Source organism: Prionailurus bengalensis, chromosome C1 (genome assembly GCF_016509475.1).
Source record: "Prionailurus bengalensis isolate Pbe53 chromosome C1, Fcat_Pben_1.1_paternal_pri, whole genome shotgun sequence".
Classification (NCBI taxonomy): Eukaryota; Metazoa; Chordata; class Mammalia; order Carnivora; family Felidae; genus Prionailurus; species Prionailurus bengalensis.
The window spans coordinates 191,804,666-191,824,130 of NC_057345.1; the positions used below are offsets into that span (position 1 = coordinate 191,804,666).

The 19,465-nt window shown below is 37.4% G+C and overlaps 1 protein-coding gene across 2 annotated transcripts in view; it reads left to right on the forward strand.

Moving 5' to 3' along the window:
- The window catches only part of PARD3B (par-3 family cell polarity regulator beta), a 1,020,722-nt gene that overhangs the window by 472,768 nt on the left and 528,489 nt on the right, over window positions 1-19,465 (forward strand). For both annotated transcript variants that reach the window (XM_043577601.1, XM_043577602.1), the window contains exon 4: window positions 1,585-1,694. In XM_043577601.1, coding sequence (XP_043433536.1) covers window positions 1,585-1,694 — 110 coding nt within the window. The remainder of the gene's footprint in view (window positions 1-1,584; window positions 1,695-19,465) is intronic.

Genomic DNA, 19,465 nt, shown 5'->3' on the forward strand with positions numbered 1-19,465 from the left:
CTTTAATGTTTCATTCAAGCACAGTTGCCAGCTGTACAACTATTGCTATGTCACTTGCTTAAAAAATTTGTAGATGGATGTGGAGGAATTAGGGAATAATGCAGTGAAATGTTTATCAATAAAAAAGAAATAATGGAACATAAAGTTGGATTTATAAACATTTTGGATAGTGTTTCATTCTAAATAGCTTGTTAATTTCTTATTATAAAAGAAGTTTTAAAAAAAAAAACAGCAGGGATGAGGTGCCTGGGTGGTTCGGTCAGTTGAGCGTCTGACTTTGGCTCAGGTCATGATCTCATGGCTTGTGAGTTCGATCCCTACGTCGGGCTCTGTGCTGAAAGCTCAGAGCCTGGATCCTGCTGCAGATTCTCTGTCTCCCTCTCTCCATGCCCCTCCCCTGCTTACACTCTGTCCCTCTCTCTCTCAAAATAAATAAACATTAAAAGCTTTTTAATTAAAAAAAAAAGCAAGGATAAAAGGAACCTGAACAAAGATGGAAGGTGTTAGCGTCTATATTTTGTACACAGGATAAAAATGTTGGAACACATACAAAAATCAGATTTGTAAATAACTTCAAAATGGATTCACTTTTTGTAACCACACCATCTAAAATGGAATATGAAAAAAATGTTATTTTAAACAGCCAGAGCTTGAGAGACTTGGGGAATATTTTTCAGAATATTGATAAATGGAGAATTGCATTTCTACTGCTTTCTACTTTTTTCCCCAAAGCATGCAAATAAAAAGTTAATTTTTATATGAGAGCAATTTTTAGACCACAAAAGATTTTTTTTTGAGAGTTTCCTCCATAGTGGCCAATTTTGTATGAAACAAATTATTTTAGGCCTAATTGCAGGCAGACTAGTTAGACCGCTAGCTCTGTTAAGGTTGAATTTCACTTGAACTTTCTAATAGTATGATCTTTTCACAGAATTTAATAACTGGCTCAAATATTTAATAGTGGAAGCTTTCATTAAATTAAAAAGAAATCAAGATATATTTTTAGAAGAAGTAACTTATTTTCCTTATCAGTTTTATCTACTTTAGGAGAAAAGGAAGAGAATGGAACCAATCTCTTTGTATACTTAAATAGACATTAATGCTATAACCCCAGCAAATAATTTATTTCAGTGTATTTCATCATTCAAAAGATTTGGGAAGCACCAAATTGCAGGGATAACTATACTTCTAGCTCTACTGAATAACAAATTGCACTGACTATGGGAATCTCTTCACTTGTCTGCTGGATAATCATTCTTTTTAATACTCAGATATATTCTCTAGATCTGTTTCAGATTGCACACGGTCAACTTCTGCACTGCCAAATAGTTTTTGGTTAAGTACAATGGCTCGTTTTGAAATGCAAGTGAGGAAAGATGAGAGTTGAAAGATTTTCTTTCCATGTGTCAGTCTGTAAATAGATGACAAAAGATCATTAAATGGATTAATTTACAAGCATCCTTAGAAATAGAATGTTTTTACATAAAAGCATGTTGTAAACCTTTTTAATTAAATTGCTTTGTACCATGCACTCTCTTCTCCCCAGGGTTCTGTTGACCTCTCACCTCTTATTTTGTCCTACAGGCACTCCACTGCTGGTGAGGAGAAGCAGTGACCCAGCGCCAGGCCCACCTGCTGACGCCCAGCCGAGTGCTTCACAATCCAGTGGCCAGAGTCTGAAACCTGTTACTCTAGTAGGTATCCTGGAGTTTGCATTTCTAATGAAAGATCAAAGTGCCTTACCCATAGACTAACTAGGACTTTGGAGTCTTAAGAAGTTGATCATTAGAGATCTTTCAATGGGAAATATATAAATATATATATATGTATATATATACATATATATATATACATATGTGTGTGTGTGTATAGTGTTAGTAATAGGTAGTATGAGCTATCATTAGAATATAAGTTCTAGTGATAGCTATTATTTACAAAATAGTAATTATGTGCCAAGGACTCTTTTAAGTGCTTTACCCTAAGTCATTTAAACTTCCACATCATGGTGTGTACAATTTTTTGTCTCCATCTTACTGATAATGAAATTGAGGCAGAAGGTGGTTTAGTAATTAATCTAAAGTCACAGCGCGTAAGTAGAGGAGCCAAGAATTTAACCCAGGTCATTTGGCTCCAAAGGTCATACTCTTAACCAGCGTGCTACTCTGCTGAATTTCCCTCTTCCCGCTTTGTAACACCCAAGGATATAGTTTATATATTTTCAGCGTTAATGCAGTGCTTTGTGAAGTCATGCCGTGGTGGCTGGTCATGTAGTTTCAAGATACCAATATCTTGTATATGTGGTACCAGTATTGGGTTTCTAGAACTCAGCATTCAAAATTAAAGAAAAATAAAATTATATACGAGAAGTGCTTATAACAAGACATGCTTAACAGCTGAAAGGTTAAATGGAGAATCGTTTCCTGAAGAGACAATATCCTCCTTTTATATGGTACTGATGGATCTTTCTGATAAATCCTGAGTCACTTTGAGGAGTTGTAACTGTGGCCCATTCTTTGAAATAGCCTGGGGTTTAGATTTTGGTTAATGGCTATCTGTTACTGCAAAAGGTGGTCTTCAATAACATAGTCATATTAAAAAGTTTCCTAAAAGCAAGGCTCTTCTCCATATTAAGTCTCACTGTGGACAGTGTCTTAAGAACAAAAGCAGTGTTTTCAAGAAGGATGCTGAATAAGCTAACCAGGTTCTCCCAGTCTGGTGTAAAATGTTTTTATCAAGAACCAGTGCCATGAGTGCTAAGAACCAGTACATGAGGTAGGAGTCACTATGCCAAACCATTGAGTATTTACTAATAAGTTTATGGCAGTATTTTGGCATAGTTCTTTTTGTAAACAAGGAAGCAAGTGTTCTGAAAATATTTTAGATGTAATGTTTCCCCACCAAACTTTTAAGGAAACATATTTAATGGAACATGACTTTAATAGAAATCAGGTATATGTGTTCTACTTAATGGTGAGTATAAACAGAACCAATATGTGGGGTTTGTGTGTGTGTGTGTGTGTGTGTGTTTAACACACTGATTGAGACCGTGTTAAGCCCAAGCTTATTGGATTGGAGGAAGGGAAGCTATATAATGAGAAAAGTTACAGTTTACTGCTTATTTTTACAATGTCAGTATACCCCCAAATTAGAGTGTATCTGATTGTGTTGCCATCATTCACATGCAGAAAATCACCAGTATTTTGTTCAGTGGTTTTTTTTTCACTTATTCTCTGTGTTTAGACCAAGTAAAGATATTTAATATTGCTTTCTTATAGGAAATGAAGACTATTATGTTTCTGATAAATTCCATATTCTTACCAAACTGTGATACCATTGAGTTCTAAGTTGAGGTATTTGGTGAGGGAGTATATTATTACTAGCAAAGATGCAAATCCCAATTCAAGAAGAAAGACTGGTGCCCCACATCCTTTTCCCTAACCATATACAAGTTACCAAGCAGTGGCTGAGTCTGTATGTATCAACAGTAAAAAGGAAAACACATCTCTTCCTTTTCTGAGTGTTCTCTTTGACTGATGAAGTGCAGACCTGAGACCCAAAGAATAGAGTCTGGTCCTTGGCTTGCCACAGAATACTGCTGCATCACACACAGCCTTCTCTTTCTTCAACTGTAAAATGATGTCCAAGAAAACGTTAAGCCCTCACAGTCCAAGGTACAGACATATGCCTTGTTTATCTTTCTGTTTCTAGTGTCAAATACATGGAGGATTCTCAGTGTACATGTCTGTTGGACTTTGGAATGTGGGACGCATATTAGTCTGGGAAAAGCTCTAGAATTTCTCAGCAATTTACCCACCTTTTCTAATACGAGCATTCTCTCTGTTCTCCAAAAGAGATCTACCATGTAAAGGTTTGTCTGCTCCAAAGTCTAGTTCACCCCAGGCAAGAAACAGTTAACTGCCCTACTGTGCAGAACAAGCAAAGTTAGTAAAGGAAGACATTTAGGTGTGTCTATTCTTACCTAGAAGAAAAAGGCATGTGTGTGAATGTATTATAATTCCGTTCATTTATTTCTGAGTATCCTGACTCATGGACTGTTGAGACCTGCATTGTCCAATATTATAGCCACTGGCCACGTGTGGTTATTGAGCACTAGAAATGTAATTTGATTGTAACATGTGTAATGAGTTCTAAAGAAAGAAATATAAAAAAGAGTGGGGCACCAGGGTGGCTCAGTCGATTGAGTGTCCAACTCTTGATTTCAGGTCAGGTAATGATCTCATGGTTCATGAGATCGAGCCCCGTCTTGGACTCTGCACTGACAGTGTGGAGCCTGCTTGGGATTCTCTCTCCCTCTCTCTCTGCCCCTCCCCCACTTGTTCTCCCCCCCCCCCACTTTATCTCTCTCTCTCTGAAAATAAACTTAAAAAGAAATATAAAAAATAGAATATAAAAGATCTTGCTAACAATTTTAATATTAACTATACATTGAAATAATACTATGGTATATTGGTTTGAGTTAAATACATTATCAAAATTTATTTTCACCTGTTTCATTTTAAAGCATGACTACTAGAAAGTTTAAAACTAGATCTCTGGTTCACATTCTGTTTCCATTGGACGGAGCAGCTCCAGACAGAAGTAGAATTGGATATAGCATTAATGAAATGGTTTGAGGCCCTTGGGAGAAGTTCTCTGAGTTGCACATCATCTCTGGGGTAACAGTATGATTAGGTTTGCCTGGAGCAGTCCTTGTTCTGGCATAATTATTAATAGTGTCCCCACTAACTCTCAGAGGTGTCCATGTATGGATGATAAATTATGTGGCACCCTACATATAGCCCCATAGTCACTTTTATTGTTTGCTCAGTGATAAGAGGAAAGCCTTTCCAGGAAACCATGGGAACACAACCACAACTCTTACATCAGAGCACACTGCAGAGAGGGGTGTTTGTGGCAAGCGCCTGAGCCCAGGGAGTGAAGAATTAGAGACCGTAGATTCTTTCCTATCTCTCAAATTCCATAGTTCTACAACTTCAGCTGTACCATACTTGATGCCTATGATTTAATAAGTGATGATAATGTGGGGAGTATGTGATAATACAGCCTTGGTGCAACTAACATGAAAAATAATTGCTTAAAAAGCTCTGTGTGATTGCATTGCATTTCAGTATCCAAAGGAAAAAAAAAAATCAAAATTTCCATCTCTTAACCAGAGTGTTCACATGTAAGTAATTCACAGATGGCAGAGCCCCAAGTGGGTTATGTTCAATCATTCCCAAGAAATGAAACGTACTTATAACCCACAGCTTAAAAAGCTGTAAGGATGAATATTTGACACATTTGATTATGTTGAAATATTGCCTTTAAAACCACAGTTGATGACTGTTATTTTTACTTGCACTTCATTAGGCTTACTATAGCGGGAAGAACTTTCTTTGATGCCCAGAGATACATGTTTGTGAAAAGTTGGAAAAGTTGCCCTTATTTTCTGACTGGTTAAATTATTACAAATTGGTTATTTAAGATGTGCACTCTCAGAGAAGGTGACATTTTAAAAGGCTTTTGAATTAGAAAAATCAGATCCTCTGCAAGACTCAAATTTTGTGTAGTGAAAAGCCACCAAGTCTCACTATTGGTTACTTAGGGTACCACCAGCTAAACAGCATGGAAACTTGTTCTCTTTCTTTCTCTTTTCATAAACCCATCAGTTAATCAGAATAGTATAATTATTAATGTGCAAATTGTAATGACTGTTTATCTTTCAAAGCAATAGAAAATCCAATTCTACTGACTGCTTTTGAATTAAAGAAAGAGAATCCTGGGGGCAAGAAGTAATAGCGGGAGTCTGCGTATGGGATATCTTACCTCTCTTGCCTTGATTGTAACCTGGTGTTCTTGGCTTAAGGGCATGCCATAAAACCAGGTTCTTGAAATTGATGTTCCTGAATTTGTGGGTGGAAGAGAACTCTAAAACAGATGTGATTTTTTTCTTAATATCCGGTTAACTACTATGGTTGTTTTGTGTTTTAATGACTGTTTATAGTTTCACATTTAACCCCTAAAGCAAAATGATCCTGCAGGGCGAGTAAATTAAAAAGTGGATTCCTGAAAATTATAATGCTGTGGCTGTTCTCGGATAGTAAATGACTTTGTTTGTTCTAAAACTGTTACTTGTCTTGCATCACCAAAATAAATTAAGAAAATATTGGTCTGTCTTTTAAAAGTTTGTATCCATAATATATACGTTTTATTTTTTTTTAAATAACATGGCAATATTGAGGTTATTAAATTGGGAGTCCATGATGAGCTTCAGAGGGTCTGTTAACTCTGGAGTTTTATTCTTTCACCCAATACACATGCATGTGTGTTTCGTGAAAGAGACTCTATCACTCTTTTTTTTTTTTTTTGAGACTATCACTAAATTTTAAAAGGAAAAAAAAATAATCAAGAACTACTTGTTTGCAGGTTTAGGATGAAATAACGAGAGAAAACCATCAATTCTCAGAATATGATGAATGATAGAGATTAAGAAGTGGAGTGGGAATTACCACCTCCCCAATATTAAATAATTAAGGCTGTTTCATGTTATTATCACCTTTCCTATCCAACACATAGGATGTAAATTCAAGATAGGTTTTTGAATTGCTGCAGCGAGAGGTCAGCAATAACTCTTCAGCGAGTAACAACACAATTCTAAGCAAGAGTAAGATCGGAAGTAAAAGGAAGACACCCTGGGGAGAGGTGTTTCCAGTGGCCCTGTGTATATAGAGATGAGATGGTTCTTTGGAGTTTTTGGTATTTTATCAGCAAAGATAGTGGCAGGTAGCTTCAAGAGAGGGGAAATATTTCCAGGGAATAGGAGCATTCTGTTTGTGTTTTGCAGATAGTCCAATGGAGTATTGACGTGAGAGATTTTCCTTTGTGCAATCACATATGTTGAAATCATCATCGATGCTGATTCCGGTTTAAATGCTTTCACCTCCATGGAAGAAAGCATTGAAATATTACAGAGAAATTCAAGTGGCTTAAATTTCAGGATTAAAATTATCAATTGTCAGTGAGAGATGGCAGAGAACTTTTGACTGTAGGTCTCTGACTGTCAAAACCCGAAACAGAAACTTAATAATTTTGAATGACCAAATCATGTTTTTCTATTCATTAGATATGCAATTAAGTAGCTATAGAAACAGTGAAATAAAGTAATTTTTGTAGGCATTGATGTAGATTGGAAGGAAGCCTCTATCCATTGTCTTCCAATGAGGAGAGATGGATATTGATGAGCAAAAGGGTGGGAGAAATAGCATGTAATATATAATTGCGTTATTTAGAGACACTGAAACCTACAAAAGGTTTTTCTTTTTTTTTCCCCCTTCCTGACACAGTGATTTAATAATAGTCCTGGTGTTTGTAACTCCAGCTGTTCACGCTGTGCGCTGATAAGACCAAAGCTTGGAGACACATTGCACCGATGGTTTTCATATGGCCTTGTTTTTAAGAGATAAAGCTGCCATCCAATATTTCATGGGGCCCAATGTTTACTTAGTTTGGCAAGTTTAGGCAGATTAATTTCTGAAGCAGTCATGTTTATAAGATTTGAGTTCCAGGTGGGGAAAATCCAGAAACCTAATTTATTCTGCAATAGAATTTTTTACCAAATCTTGCAGAGGTTGGTGAAAAAAAAAATTGGATTGGCTGAATGTCTGTACTGTGACTAATAAAGGAACCTGGGAAATGTGATCCCTGTTTAGGGGTATGCTGCCTAATCATTCTTCTTCGGTCTAGTCCAGAATCGAAAAGTCTAAAAGATGTATAGCTATTCAGAAGTTTCAGATATTAAAGAAATAACCATGACATGTCGTCTTTTGCTGTTTAGATTGATCTGCACATAATGAAAATTGAATGAATTTTGCTTTCATGTCAACATAAATTAATTAATCCCTTAGATGTCCAAGACCTCTGCTCTGTGCCATCTGGAAAGCATAAGACATGGTTCCTGTCCTCAGGAAACTTACAAACTGGTCATGATGTCCAACCAGATCTAAAGCAATTAAGCAACGCTCGCAATCTGCGAGCAAGTACCACATGATCAAATAATACATTGTAAGGATCAGAATTAGTGCCCTTTGCCTTTAGTCTGCACTGTGCTCACCTCCCAAGCCCCTAGAGGGAATTCCCATGTGCACCATCTCTACTGGCTCTTATCTCACCCAAATATAACCACTTGTTTACATGTCTACTACAAGGCTGAGCTCCTCAGAGGCCTGAGTCAGTGTGTTCATTTTTGTATTCAAGCCTCGACGCCTGACACATAAATATATCACCAGATGATTAAAGCTGTTACTTCTGAGACGGACAGAATGAATTCAACAACTTTTAACACCTCTCGTAAAGATGTGCATCCTTGTGTGTCTATATTTATAGATAGGAACGAATATGTGAATTGTAATGTGAAAATTGTGAAATTATTTGTTCAACATACTGTTTTACTCCCTGAATAACTTTAGTTTAGAATTTCTGTTTGGGGACAATGTGTTACCTGTGTTGACAAGGGGAGAGAGATGCTTAAACACAAATTCCCCTCTTGGAATTAAAATGCGTATTGACCCAGCAGTTTGGGTCAGTGGTTTCAATTGTGAGAACCGCTTCATTTCTTTACAGTTCCAGCAATGATTTCACATAGTAATTGGCTCTCAGAAAGAACAGAAATTATAAGAAGAGAAAAAAAAACCTGATAATTCTAGGCACGGATGTAATAAAGCCTAACTTTGCGCCCTTGATGTATGAACAGAGAATAGAAATTAATATGCACGCAGTGGAGTCAATTATCTGAGCTCTGCATCTCTGTCAACAAAACTGTGAGTTCTAGAATCAAGAAGTTCATGATCTTGGCAGTTATAGCTTTGTAATTTTCTAATAACTGTGTTCAAAGAATTTAGAAAATCCTTGATTAGACTAGAAATGTCTGGACAGCATCTCTCTCGTACGCCCACCACTTCTGCGGATTTCCCCCTTCGAAATGTTCCTCCTATTCCATCTTCTTTAAGAGGTTCTTCTGGTTTCAAGTGATTTGGAAGAAAAGAGAAAAAAACCTGGATGTGAATTAATTCAAGAGTATGGGAACGTTTACAAGGTGTTTCTTAGCAAAAACACTAGTGAATATCTCGTGTTAGCAGTATGGGCAGATGTAATTTCACAGTGTTGCTTAAAATTTGGTAAAGATGATGTTTAGAGTAGCTTTAGCCTAATGGTCAAGATCCTGTAGTCTGATTGCAGCAATGACTTGGTGACCCTAAGAAAATTATTTAAATTGTGCATGATTTCCTCAAATTTCACGTAACTAAAAGGAAATAATAAATAGAAATCCTATATGAACTTCTGTTGTTCTTAGGAATGAAGATCAGCACCTTTAGGGTTCCAGATGTAAATTAACTTTGTTGGTATGAATGCAACTTTAAATCTCCTTTTAATGTCTCAGTATTTATAATTGTTCATGGAGAGAGGTTGTATTTCCATCCAGAACACCAAAATTTATTTTTATTGCTCATGGTAATAATATTAAGGGGTGCGTGTGTGTTTAAGAGGCCAAATACACAGAAAAAGGCAGCAGCAGAAAAACACACACCCATACCTGTGCACACCTAAATTCTGTAGAAGAGAGCACAACTTAAATCTGAAGGTTAAAGTACAAGTAGATCATGTTGCTCTCAAGTGAAAGCTCAAAGGTATAGACCACGTCCTCTCTATGTTCTGATCTGTGTGGGCTTCCCATGTTGCAGACGTTACTGAAAATTGATGGCACGGAAGGAAAGGGTTAATGGGGGGTTTATCTTGGGAAGATGTAAAATGATGGGTATTGCGAGGGAAGGATTTTTTTTTCCTTGAGCGTGGTGTGATTCTTAGAAATCTCTTCTGATGGGGGATTTTTTTTTTCTCACAACAGAAACTCTTCTGAAGCGCAAGTTTCATTTTGGTTTTTCCTTTCCAACTTTAGTCACAGAATGACACTGTACAGACATTTAAAAGACTTCGTTCTTTCTCAGGAGGGTGGGCCCTTCCTAATACCTCTGTACTTTAAAATAGAATTCTGATTGAGATGAATCACATTTTAAAAGTAGCTACTGTGTATGTTTTACGCTTGTGGAAACATACAGTGTCCTCGTAAGCAGCATGTGAGCTTGTCACCATACAGCTTTTGATGTCTGATTAGATGATCATAGGGACATCTGGAATGCATTAGTTTTGAAGTTACTAGTGTGAGGCACTAGAGAATCCAAAGCCTTCTGACAGACTTGAACCAGTAAAAACATTGCTACTTTTAGCAAATCTTTTTTAACTTGCAACTGGCTGATGATTTTCAGACTGACATTGCCCTGATGTTTTCCAACTGACTTTCCAGCCCTCTTTCCCTACAAAAATCCCTCCTTTTTAAGCAAAGAAATGGATAAATGGCATTTGTTGCAGAAATCGTAAAGAAGTATTCCCCCTTTAAAAGGAAAAGGCAGATTTTTAATCCTCAGAAGTCAGAATTGATGGATATGCTTCTAAAGAAATTGTATCGTCCCCTTTTTCTGTGCCTTTAATTTCACTGCTGTGTCGACCACCCATGACTTACTAATTTTTAAATAAAATGTAATTTACAGTCACCTATGTTCTATGAAGATCCAAACATTAACAAATAAGCATCCAAAGCAATTGATATTGCTGTAGTGTGATAGCACATATCTAGAACACCTATCAAAAGTTCACACATTGATCAAGGCAAAATGTCATTTGAATAGTCACATTATATATAGGCATTGTCTAGTTAAGGGTTATTTAATTTGTCCAGTGAGGTTTTTACTATTATGAGAAGGTTCCTTATTGTTTCATGAATAAAATTACTATATTCCTGTAAACATCTGAATCTTTTTCCAAAATTTGACCATGTCACTCTCCTGCATTATAACAACTGTACATTTCCTATGCCTCCGGGATATATTTTAAATTTCTTGATCTTGGTAGGACTTTTGTTTATTGTGGTAAAATACATATAATAATTACTATCTTAACCATGTTTGCTTAATTTTTAAAAAACTTTTAAAAATTTTATTTTAGGGAGAGTGTGGGTGGGGGACAGGGGCAGAGGGGCACAGAGAGAGACAGAGAGAGGGAGAATCTTAAGCAGGCTCCATGCTCATTGTGGAGCCCCACGTGGGGCTCGATCCCACAACCCTGGGATCACTACCTGAGCCAAAATCAAGAGCCAGTCACTCAAATGACTGAGCCACCAGCCGCCCCACCCCCCATCTTAACTGATGTTTAAGTATCCAGTTAAGTGGCCCTAGGTACATTCATAATATTGTGCAACCATCCCGCCATCCCTCTCCAGAACTCTTTCCATCTGATAAAACTAAAACTCTATACTTCTTAAGCAATACAGAAAGGAGAATAAAGTTATTTTCTCTTTCAGCGTGGTAAAATGTATGTAACGTAAAACTTACATGGTGATCATTTTTAAGCATACAATTCAGTGGCATTAAATACACTCACCATCGTTCTGCAGCCATCGGCCACTATCCATCTCCAGAACATTTTCATCATCCCAAACAGAACTTCTGTACTTTGTAAATAGTGACTCCCCACTGCCCTCTCCCCTAGGCCCTGGCAACCACTGCTCTATTTTTCTGTTTCTATAAATTTGACTGTTCTAGGTATTTCATGTAAGTGGAATCACACAGTATTTGTCCTTTGGTGTCTGGCTTGTTTCACTCAGCATAATGCTCTCAAGGTTCATCTGTGTTGTTACCTTGTGCAGGAATTTTCTTCCTTTTTATAAATGAATAAGATTCCATTGTATGTATATGTCACATTTTACTTACCCATTCATGAGTTGATATATACTTTTGTTGTCTCATCTTTTAGCTATTGTGAATAATGCTTCCACGGATGTGAGTGTACAAATACCTCTTCCAGACCCTGCTTTCAGTTATTTGGGGTATATACTCAGAAATGGAATTGCTGGGTCATATCATTATTTTAAATTTGGGGGAGGAGCCACCATACTCTCTTCTTTTTTTTTTTTAATGTTTATTTATTTAGTTTTGAGAGAGAAAGAGCACAAGCAAGGGAAGAGCAGAGAGAGAGGGAGAGACAGAATCCAAAGCAGGCTCCAGGCTCTGAGCTACCAGCACAGAGCCTGATGTGGGGCTCGAATTCATGAACTGTGAGACCATGACCTGAGCCAAAGTCAGGTGCTTAACCGACTGAGCCACCCAGGCACCCCCATACTCTTCTCCATGGTAGCTATACGATTTCACATTCTCACCAACAAGCGTCCAAGGCTTCCCAATCTCTCTAAATCCTAACACTTGTTATTTTCTTTTTCTTCTTCTTCTTTTTTTGTTTTTTAGATAGTATCCATCCATCATACCTGTTAACACGGTATGAGGTGGCATCTTACAGTCTTGATTTGGATCTGCCAAATGACTAGTGATGTTCACCATCTTTTCATGTGTCTATTAGCCATTTATATACAGGTTTCCCCCACTATCAAAAGTAGAGTATTCCAATGAAAACCTTTTGTAAGCCAAAATGGCATGAAGCACAAAAACAATTACCGTTAGTTTATATGGGGAAAATTTTGAGCATTCCAATACCCCCAAAAAATAATGTCTCCTAGGCTTTTCTTCTTTTTTAAAAAAAAATTTTAGTATTTATTTTTGAGAGAGAGAAAGAGAGACAGAGTGTGAGTGAGGAAGGGGCATAGAGAGAAGGAGACACAGAATCCAAAGCAGGCTCCAGGCTCTGAGCTGTCAGCACAGAGCCTGACGCGGAGCTCGAACTCAGGAACCATGAGATCATGACCTACACTGAAGTCCGACTGAAGTCCGTGGCTTAACCAACTGAGCCACCCAGTCGCCCCTCCCCCCGGGCGTTTCTAATGCCTTAGGACACATCTTGCTAATGGTTGCCCATTGTGAATCATGATGAAACACAGATGCTCACAGACACAGTTGAAAGCTGTGGCAGCTTGATGCTCAGTGTCATTCCCAGGGAAGACTGACACCAGTCTAGTTCCCCGTAGTGCATGCTGGCTACAAAACAAACACTGAACACTATTTTCACTGTTTCTCATAAAAAGGATTTCTTTTGGTTGGAGAAAAAAGATACTAATATAGATCTTTTGTAAGAGGAAAATGGTATAACATGAATTTTCAAAAAGTGAGAGATACCCTTGGAGAAACATGGATTCATTTTCTTTGCCCTTTTTTAAATTGGGTGGTTTCATTTTTGTTGTTGAGTTTTAGGCATTCTCTATATATTGCGGATATGAACCTTTTACCATATGGATGATTTGCACATGTTTTCTCCCATTCTGTAGGTTGCCTTTTCACTCTGTTAATAGCGTCCTTTGGTGCACAAAAGTTTTTCATTTTCGTGATGTCGGTTTTTCTACTTTGTTGCTCTTGTGGTTTTTGTCTTCGGTGTCCTACCCAAGAAATCATTGCCAACTTCAGTGTTGTGAAGCTCTTGCCCTATGTTTTCTTCTAAGAGTTGTGGAGTTTTAGCTCTTATGTTGAGGTCTGTGGACCTACTTTGAGCTAATTTTTATGTATATGGTGTGAGGTAAAGGTCCACCTTCCTTTTTTTTTTTTCTTTTTGCATGTGGATATGCAGTTTTTTCAGCAACATTTGTTGCTTACTGCTTTTCCCCCATTGAATAGCCTTGGTATCCTTGTCTGAAATCATTTGACCACATTAGCCAGGGTTTACTTTTGAGTTCTTGGCATGACCTTTGACAACCTAACCCCCCCCCACCTGTATGTTTAGCATCATCTCTAGCCACACCACACTGCACACACCATACACACTGTGTACAGTTTCTCAAGGAAGCTGAGTGCTTCTGTCTGCGTGTCTTCACCCAGCTGTTGCTTCTGCCAGGCACAGGACAACTGCCATTCAGCCCTCTTTCCCATAGTGCATATCCAGTTTTCTTTCAAACCCCAGTGTCGTGGTCTCTTTCTTTACTAATACTTCCCTAACCCCTTTCTGCTACAGGCAGAATTAACTACTTCCTACCCAACGCACACTATCATATTTTTATTATAATTTTTTCTACCTCATGTTATCACTTTCCACATTTAATATCTCTTTACTAGACTTTGAGCCCCTTGTGGGTGGATCTCATTTCCTCTGTGTGCCCAGAACATAGCACGGTGCCGAAAGAACAGGGGTTACTTATAAAAGGTTTGTATAAAGAATGCAAGGGGCACGTGGGTGGCTAAGTTGGTTGAGCATCCGACTCTTGATTTCAGCTCAGGTCACGATCTCAGGGTTGTGAGATCGAGCCCTGCATTGGACTCAGTGCTGAGCGTGGAGCCTGCGGGGGATTCTCCTTCTCTTTCTGCCCCTCCCCCACTTTCTCTCTGTGTCTCTACAAAACAAAACAAAACAAAACAAAAATGCAATACATTTTCCAATTGCATAATAGCCTACTTAAACCATGAAGCAATTTAATTATTTAACTTCCGTTTTAATAGCATTAATCTGCGTGCTAAGACTGACAACAGATAGCCACATAATAGTACCCAGGATGTCATGGAGTCAGGGACTTTCTTTGCTAGCTCCAAGTTCATGTCAGTTGCAAACACTTTATTATATATACTCAAATGTACTGTTCAATAAAAACCTGCAAGTTCAGCACTATTCACTCTGTTGTATAGGTGAAGAAGCTAAGGCTCAAATAAGTTAACTTATTTACTCCAGATTATATAACTAAGTAAAGGTGCTGACATTTTGCTTCAAATATGTCTTAATCCAACGTAGCCTCTTTTCACTCAAATGTTAACTTTGCAAGTAGCACCCTGGAGTACATACCTCTGTCCCATTGATGTTGCCATTCCTCAAAAGCTTTGAGCAGTCTTCATTTGAAACTTCTTTCAAAGCCAGCTTACGAGCCTCTTCTTGAAAGGAGAAAGAAATCATTTCATTATTTTATAGCCACACTTTATTTTTCCACCAAAAATGGTATCATTCTATTGGATGCCAAAGTGTATACTGTAAAGTTGGTCTCAAATGACTTGAGTGTTTATACAATTTAGGTATTCCTATGAAGCAGAAAGTTTTGCCACCAAAAAAATTTCGTGCAGGCATTAAAACACTTATGGAAGAACAGATTCAGATGTGCTTAAAGTGGCACAGTTTTATAGCCATTCTTTGTTTATCCAATTGTCTAGTGGTTAAGATAGCTAGATTTTATCCTTGACTCATCCATTGGCTCTTTGTCAAGTTAAGCAAGTATAATTTTGTTCTCTGTCTGGAAGAAGAAGATTGTCTTCTATCTTGCTCACAGTGGAATTGCAAGGTTAATGCCTTTTATCTTGAGTATAGCATTTAGCAGACTGTGGGTGCTTAATGTATGTTAATAATAGTGATAATAATGAATGTTGATAATTAAAGGTCTTTTATAATTACCAAATTTTTAATGTGTGTTAAATATAATTAAAGGGAAATGATTTAAATTAATATGCATGCACACAAAAACTGGAGCTAGCCACAGCTTTTATTTTTAGCTTCTTAACTAACATCATGGTTGTGAATCCAGTATTAAGAAATTCAATTATGATGACAGTTTCACTAGGGTCATGTATGAAGAACCCATGCAGGGTCTGGAAACTAGAAAGGCATCTGCTTGAGTTGAAAAACATGGCTATGAAAGGATGGGAAACCACAAGGAACTTTTGTGATTGGAGCTTGACCACATGAAATTGTGCATAGGACATTATTATTATAATTTATCCTTGTAATACTATTTGTGAGTTCTAGAAGAGAAAGGTACTTTTCTTGGAAGCTGGACACCATCCCAGAAATGGGTAGCAAACACTTCTGCCTGTAAGGTCTGTAGAAGACATAGAGGGAACAGAGGAAGCAATAATGATAAATAACGTTCCATGAGATTCAGCCTGGATATTCATCCTTTGGATTCAAAGTATTATTATTTCATAAGGTCCTAGAGTGGTAAGGTGGGAGGTGTAGGCCCTGTAGGACAGCAGGCTATAGTGGTTAATAACTTGTATTCTTAAGTTGTATATTCTTGTGTATTCTTAAGTTGTATATTCTTATGTATTCTTAGGTTGTATTCTTAACTTGTATTCTTAAGCTTGACTGCCTGGTTCAAGTCTAGTTCTGCCACTGACTAGCTGGCTGATTTGTGTCGAGTATGCCCTCCTTTATGTCTCACTTTGCTCATCTATAAGATGGTTATGATGACACTACTTACCTCATAGGGTTTTATTGAAAAATAAATGAGGGATTATTTATAAAACTTCTTACAAGGTATGGCAGGTACTATATGTGTTTGTTAAATATGTGTTGGGTTTGTGCCATACATAAAGGAGAAAAGGGTAGGAGGATAAGTTAGACTATAGAAATAATTCTAAGAGTAATCTTTTTTCAAAGCTGGATTTAATCAGGTTTAGCTTTCATTTAGAGAAGGCACTTAGCACACAGCTAGAAAAAAATATTGATTCCAAAGTTGAACATGAAATGTATGTTGAGTGTTTTTTTTTTTTTGGCCTACAGAGATCCTTGCAAGTTCTTTTCATTTGAAAACCAAATAACAACAACAACAAAGTCAAATTCTTAAGGCAGTATTTCCTCTGGATTTTCTCGGTTGCTGTTAACTAGTTCTCTTTGTTCTAAACATTTTTTAAATTGAAAATCTAAAAGAAAATAGGAAAGGAGGGATTATTAAGAAACGAGGCAATTTCAAATGGTCAGCCTGTTAACCGTCTCCTTCAGTTTTCTGAAAGTCCCTGCCCTTTGGCATTTCCCTGGCTTGCTCTTCCTGCCCTCTATCTTGATTCACGTTTACACTTGGGTGCATCAAAGGTACCTTCTCCTTTTTTGAGACTTGCCTAAACCACCACCCTCCTTTTAAATCCTTTCCCCAAATCCTACTTTCTGGCAAAAGTTAGGTACCATTTCAGCAATATTTTTTAAAGTAATGTATAATTTGGCATTTGTTCAGGTCAAGATGAAAATATTACTGAAGGAAGCAGTATTTAATGTAGAACCAAAATATCAGAGGTCAGACACAAGACACCTGGAGAGCACAGCATCCACATTTCTCATATCATACACTGGTCCCTATTCAGAAATATTCTGCTCTTGGGCCAACTATTCCCTCCTCAGTTCTTTCTACCCCTTAACCCCTCAGTGCAATGGTCCATACTTGCCATGAACCGTGTCATGAACACGTTTTTATTTGTATGTTCCCTTCCTTCCTCTACGGTGGAAGTGTACTGGGGGCAGAGAATGTACTTTTTATTTTTGTAACCTAACATTTAGCACATAGTAGGTATTTAATAACTTATTGAATGGATGAGTGAATGAAGGGCACCTGGGTGGCTCAGTCCGTTGCGTGTGCAACTCTTGATTTTGACTCCCATCATGATCTCACAGTTTGTGGGATCGAGCCCCATGTTAGTCTCTGTGCTGACAGCATGGAGTCTGCTTGGGATTCTCTGTCTCCCCCTCTGCCCCTACACTGCTCATGTGCTCTCTCTCTCTCTTTCTCAAAATAAATAAATAAACTTAAAAAAAATATTTAATGGATGAAAGTGGATGAGCAAATGGAAAGAAAAAGTGAACAAAATATCAGTTTTTCATAGACTAGTGTTTTAAAAGACTAATTTAATATTAAGTCCAAACTTATTCCCTCCAAGTCAGTTTCTAACTTGTTTCATTGTAGATGTGATGGCAATGGTGAGGGAGGGAGTTTGTTTGGACAAGAGTATAGTTGTTCAAGTTAAGCCTCTGATCAGGGCTTCTGTAACAGCTTGAAAATATGAAATTTAATTATGTGTGTATATTTGGGAGAGTAATCTTAGAATCCACCAAAATAACCATTTAATGTCAAAATCTGAATTCTTTTTAGATTTCTAGATCTCTTTTGGTGAATAGCTGAACTAGACATTACAGGTTTTGTGAAGAATAAGAATATCAGAAAAATTTTGATTTGGAACCAGATATAGATTTACTGAGTATCCACAAAGCACTTTCCATAAAGTAACAAGTAGAATAGATATTCTTCCCAGAGCTCCTTCGATTTTCTTTCTTTAGTTTCCTTTAATACGTATATAGATAAATTGTGAAACCATACGATAGCCATTCCTTGTATGACTATGCCCCACGTGACGGAAACTCCTGAATGGAATGCTTTGTTTTGCATCTACCACACGTAGTTAAATTGATTTATTGCATCATGTAACCTATAGCAATTCACCTGAGGGATTGCCAGACTCATTTTGGTCCTGAAGTTCATACTAATTTTCAAATTGGTGCATCAAAGATAACATGTAAAATCAAATATTTTAAAGCCATAAATCTATGCATCAATTTCAGTATAAAATTCTTTTGGCCTTATTTGGAGAAAAATGTTGTATAGTTTTAGGACATCACGTGATTCTCAACTGATGTTATACCTGGAGGCCATTGTGGAAAATTAAGTCTTTGTAAAGCTGTCCTAATGTTTTCCCATTTTTTGGCCATGAGTTTTCTGACCTCTTCCATCTGTAATCTTGGGTTGACTCTGCAGAATTGTTCATAATGTCTTTCTTCATTTCACAAAGATTGTGCCAAGTATCATGGTTTGTGCTGGGGATTGAAAGCTGAATAAAACATGGGCTTCCTGCCATGGAACTCTCATTCGTGTCTCTCTCCCTTATCCATGGAGAAGTACAGACATAAATGGAGATTACGATACAGTATGGCAGGTTCAGCGATTATCCTGTGTACAACGAAAATCTGTAGAAAAGTAACAGGAATTTGAAAATAATTCTTGAGGGGTTAAAGTTTTATGGAAATGTGGAGTCTATACAGGATGAACAGGAGGCAGCCAGGCCCAATTGTGGAAAATGCATTTTAGCTAGAGGGTAACAAAAATAAAGACAGGGATACAAGAAATAGGGTAGTTTTCCTAAGGAGTTACAAATACTTTGGTCCTAGTGAAGGAGTGCTGAGAGAGGAGGGGCCTAATCCTGAAGAATAATCCACATCACATCTAGGAGTTTGACTTTCATGTTAGACACTCATGTGTTTTTTTTCTTTTTTTTTATTTAAATGAAAGTTATTTAACATACAGTGTAGTCTTGGCTTCAGGATAGAACCCAGTGATTTGTCACTTACATATAACACCCAGTGCTCATTCCAGCAAGTGCCCTTCTTAATGGCCATCACCCATTTAACTCATCTTCACCCACCTTCCCTCCAGCAACCCTCAGTTTGTGCTCTGTATTTAAGAGTCTTTTATGGTTTGCTTCCCTCTCTGTTTTTATCTTATTAAGTAAAGGAGTTACAGGTTCAATTTTGCAAAGACCAGCATAGGGATAAGAAAATACTTAGGAATAGATCTGAATTACATCATGATACCGTTATGCATATAAACTCAGTGATCAATTCAGTAATAATGACAAAGTATCCACAGACACCCTTACTTTGTGCCAGTCGCCATTCTAAGTGCTTC